This window comes from Chaetura pelagica, unplaced genomic scaffold (assembly GCF_000747805.2).
Source record: "Chaetura pelagica isolate M959 unplaced genomic scaffold, ChaPel_1.0 scaffold234, whole genome shotgun sequence".
Lineage (NCBI taxonomy): Eukaryota > Metazoa > Chordata > Aves > Apodiformes > Apodidae > Chaetura > Chaetura pelagica.
This window is the reverse complement of record NW_009952967.1, coordinates 1,251,289-1,254,972: the sequence shown is the minus strand read 5'-3', so window position 1 is coordinate 1,254,972 and position 3,684 is coordinate 1,251,289. Positions and strand designations below refer to the sequence as shown.

Here is a 3,684-nt window from a genome sequence, read left to right as displayed (position 1 = left end):
TTTTAAGTGCCAGTTACTGGGATCTTGGTTTCCCAGTCAACTTCCCTGCAAGGAGATAACTTTGCTTTTCATTGGATAAGGAAATTAATGGTAATATTCCCCACCTCCCTACAATGTTCCCCTAGAACCCCATAAGGCTTTTGAGAGCTGATGTAACTTGGGAGATGTTCTGGCCTGTGTAAAGAACTTTGTGGTGTCAGTTGTTTAAACATCCAGGAGTCACTGGATATTTCTTCCCTGGAAAGGAACATTTAGTCTGGTCTCCAGTGGCTGGGGAGGTGCCCTGGGTTTCTTTGGGGATCAGCAGCTCCTCTTACTACTTTGCAGGGTTCTCTTGGAGACGCAGTGATCATTGGGATGTCCAACTTGGAGCAGCTAGAGCAGAACCTTGACTACAGTGAGGAGGGTCCTCTGCACCCAGCTGTGGTGGAGGCGTTTGATCAAGCCTGGAACCTGACAGCACATGACTGCCCCAACTACTTCCGCTAGAGACTGGGGTAGGGATGGGAAATCCAGGATCATGGGGGCAGATAATCACGCACGAGATTCCCAGGGCACAGGAGGAGTACATGCCCACCCTGCCCCTTTGATTGACATGCAAATGGGTTGTGATTTTTTTTTCCTGTATTGATGAAGCTTTGTAGGACCTGCTGGCAGCCCTTGGCCCATTGGGTCATGTCTTATCCTGCCTCCCCTCCTAGTCCTCCAGCACATTGTGATTGAAACTTTAATTGGGAAAAATGGACATGTAATGGGATGAAGGCCCCAGTCCTGCTTTAATATGGTGTCTTAAATAACCAGGTACAAGAATAAAGCCTTTTTAACACAGACCCTATCTCTTAACTGTAGCTATAGCCTGGCTGGCATCTCCTTGCCAGTGTTTGGTGGCTTTTGAGTTTCTTCTGAATCTTCTAGCAGAATAAACCCTCAGGGTGTGTAGTAAGAGGACAAGAGGTGATGGATTAAAACTGGAAGAGGGGAGATTTAGGTTGGACATGAGGAGGAAATTCTTTGCTGTGAGGGTGGTGAGACCCTGGCCCAGGTTGCCCAGGGAAGCTGTGGCTGCCCCATCCCTGGCAGTGTTGAAGGGCAGGTTGGATGGGGCTTGGAGCAACCTGGGCTGGTGGGAGGTGTCCCTGCCCATGGCAGGGGGTTGGAACTAGATGAGCTTTAAGGCCCCTCCCAATACAAACTATTCCATGATTCTGTGATTCCCCAGTGCTGTGTCTAAGCTGCATGACACCATGTTGAAGGTGGCACTTCCTTAGGTCCTGGGGTGCTCTGGCAGTAACAGGCAGCAGCCACAAGTTTATATATAGATTTATATTAAAAAATCATAATTAGTTCATAAAAACATATTCTGTCCTCTGTGTGCCAACAGGGAAGGGAAAACCCCTCCTCATTGTCTCTAAAATAGAGTAGAACTGTCAGGTGTCCACGCAGAAGGACTGCTGCTAGTCCTCATTGATGTCATTTTTGTCCTCCTCTTCCTCCTCCTCTGCCGAGTCTCCCGCAAGCTTCTGGAATTTTCCTGTCTCAGAATTCCACAGAAACTTCATGGTGACTTTAAACTCTGCCATCTCGTAGCCAAAGAGTTTCTAGGAAAGTACACAAATCTGTCATTCCTGGTGTAAGGTCTCCAGGTCCAGCCTGGCAAAAAACACTGACAGCAAGTATGGCTTCCTGATGGGGGCAGAAGCCAAAAGGGGTTTTTACAAGGGCTTGTATTGAGAGGACAATGGGTGATGGGTTAAAACTGGAAGAGGAGAGATTTAGGTTGGAAATGAGGAGGAAATTCTTTGCTGTGAGAGTGGTGAGACCCTGGCCCAGGTTGCCCAGGGAAGCTGTGGCTGCCCCATCCCTGGGGGTGTTGAAGGTCAGGTTGGATGGGACTTGGAACAGCCTGGTCTGGTAGGAGGTGTCCCTGCCCATGCAGGAGGTTGGATCTAGATGATCTTAAGGTCCTTTCCAACCCAAACCAGTCTGTGATATATGATATAAAAAAAATTCCTGCAGAGTTCTAACACTCAGGTTGGGAATGCCTAAGGATATTAGCTGCACCCAGTGACCGGTGTTGTCTGAGAACTCCCACCCTCCAGCTAATTAAAGGGAATAGTTAATGATTTCATATCAGGGGAAACTTGGGCTGGCAGACACTCATGTGACAACACGACTCACCAGGACACGGGCTTGTTCAGGGGTGAGAACATCCCCTTCCTTGCAGACTTCATAATCTGCAAGCAATGTCACCACTCCTGCAGAGACAGAAGGTCTTGGAATAACTCAGATAATCCCACCAGAATGTGAGAGATCAAAGCTGCCCATCCAAACCTAAACTCTGCTCTTACCTGTGCAGATGGAAACCAAAGATGACTTTCCCCCCCAGCTCACCTACCTTTCCTCAGGGCAGTTGGCAATCCCAGCTGCCTTAGCTGGGGCTCCATGGAGTGTGGGAACTGCTCCAGGGGCCCCATGTCCAGGCTCACCCCATATGGTGCCTTGTTCCCTGCCCGGGCAAAGTCCACCTCTGTGAATTTGGAGAACCACCTGAGACAGGGAGGAGAGCCTGAGCTGTGAGACACCATCACTGCTTCCAGGGGAACATCAGGGTGTAGTTGATGGGGAAAAGACACACTCTGGGAGCTTCCAAAGCAGTCATGGACTTACTCATCCACCTCATCACTGGTGCGGTTGGTGAACAGGAGACCAACTTCACCCTTCAGGTGTTTGCTGACCTGGAAAAAAGGGGAAGAGCAGCTGGGAAAGGATCTGGGGGTGTTGGTTGACAGTGGTAATATGAGCCTGTGTGTGTCCAGGTGGTCTCCTGGCTTGTGTCAGAAATAGCACAGGGATTGGCACTGGGGAGGGGACCCCTCGAATCCTGGCGTCAGTTCTGGGCCCCTCAGGACAAGAAGGACATGGAGGGGCTGGAGCGTGTCCAGGGAAGGGCAAGGGAGCTGGGGAAAGGGCTGGAGCACAAGTGTGAGCAAGAGCAGCTGAGGGAGCTGGGGGTGTCCAGCCTGGAGACAAGGAGCTGAGGGGAGACCTGCTGGCTCTGCAGCTGCTGAGAGGAGGTTGGAGCCAGGGGGGTCGGGCTCTGCTCCCCAGGAACAAGGGATGGGACAAGAGGGAATGGCCTCAAGTTGTGCCAGGGGAGGTTTAGGTTGGATCTTGGGAACAATTTCTTTCTGGAAAGGGTTGTCAGGGCCTGGCCCAGGCCGCCCAGGGCAGGGGGGGAGTCCCCATTCCTGGAGGGGTGTCCAAGCCATGGAGATGGTGCTGAGGGACATGTTGATGGTGGCTTTGACAGTTGGACTCGATGCTCTCAAAAGATCCCACCTTGTGCAGGTTCTCCTTGTACTCGCTGCTCGGCTCACGTCCCAGCGCCACCATCATCACCTTGTTTTTCCCGAAGAAGATCCTGAGGAGTAGGAGGAGTAAAAGGGAGAGAAAAAAGAGGAGCCGGGGCCGCTGCCGCCCCGGGGCCGCGCTCCCCCCTCACCTGCTGTGCTTCCAGGCATTCCTCACGTCCTTCAGCTTGTTGTTCCTCATGTTGGCGACAGAGAAGACGAAGATGTACTTGTAGGTGTCCACGCATTTCCGCAGCTGCGAGGCAGCGATGAGAGGGGCCCGGGGGAGCGATCAGCGGGGCCCGGGGGAGCGGGAGAGGGGCCCGGGGGAGCG

At 52.3% G+C, this 3,684-nt stretch overlaps 3 protein-coding genes across 3 annotated transcripts in view; 2 read left to right on the top strand and 1 right to left on the bottom strand.

Annotated features, from left to right (window-relative positions):
* AKR7A2 (aldo-keto reductase family 7, member A2 (aflatoxin aldehyde reductase)) overlaps positions 1–520 on the top strand; it is a 3,942-nt gene extending 3,422 nt beyond the window's left edge. Inside the window, exon 7 of the mRNA XM_009995755.1 lies at positions 328–520. Within this exon, the coding sequence (XP_009994057.1) occupies positions 328–489 (162 nt within the window). The 3' untranslated portion in view covers positions 490–520. The remainder of the gene's footprint in view (positions 1–327) is intronic.
* A 934-nt stretch (positions 521–1,454) lies between these two features.
* MRTO4 (mRNA turnover 4 homolog (S. cerevisiae)) lies at positions 1,455–3,618 on the bottom strand (the record flags this gene model as incomplete). Its single annotated transcript, XM_009995754.1, has 6 exons — positions 1,455–1,598; positions 2,179–2,255; positions 2,396–2,547; positions 2,668–2,735; positions 3,340–3,421; positions 3,503–3,618. Coding segments are annotated over 6 exons (639 nt in total), but the record flags the coding sequence as incomplete, so codon positions are not given.
* A 1-nt stretch (position 3,619) lies between these two features.
* The window catches only part of EMC1 (ER membrane protein complex subunit 1), a 14,482-nt gene continuing 14,417 nt past the window's right edge, over positions 3,620–3,684 (top strand). Inside the window, exon 1 of the mRNA XM_009995795.1 lies at positions 3,620–3,645. Coding sequence (XP_009994097.1) covers positions 3,620–3,645 — 26 coding nt within the window. The remainder of the gene's footprint in view (positions 3,646–3,684) is intronic.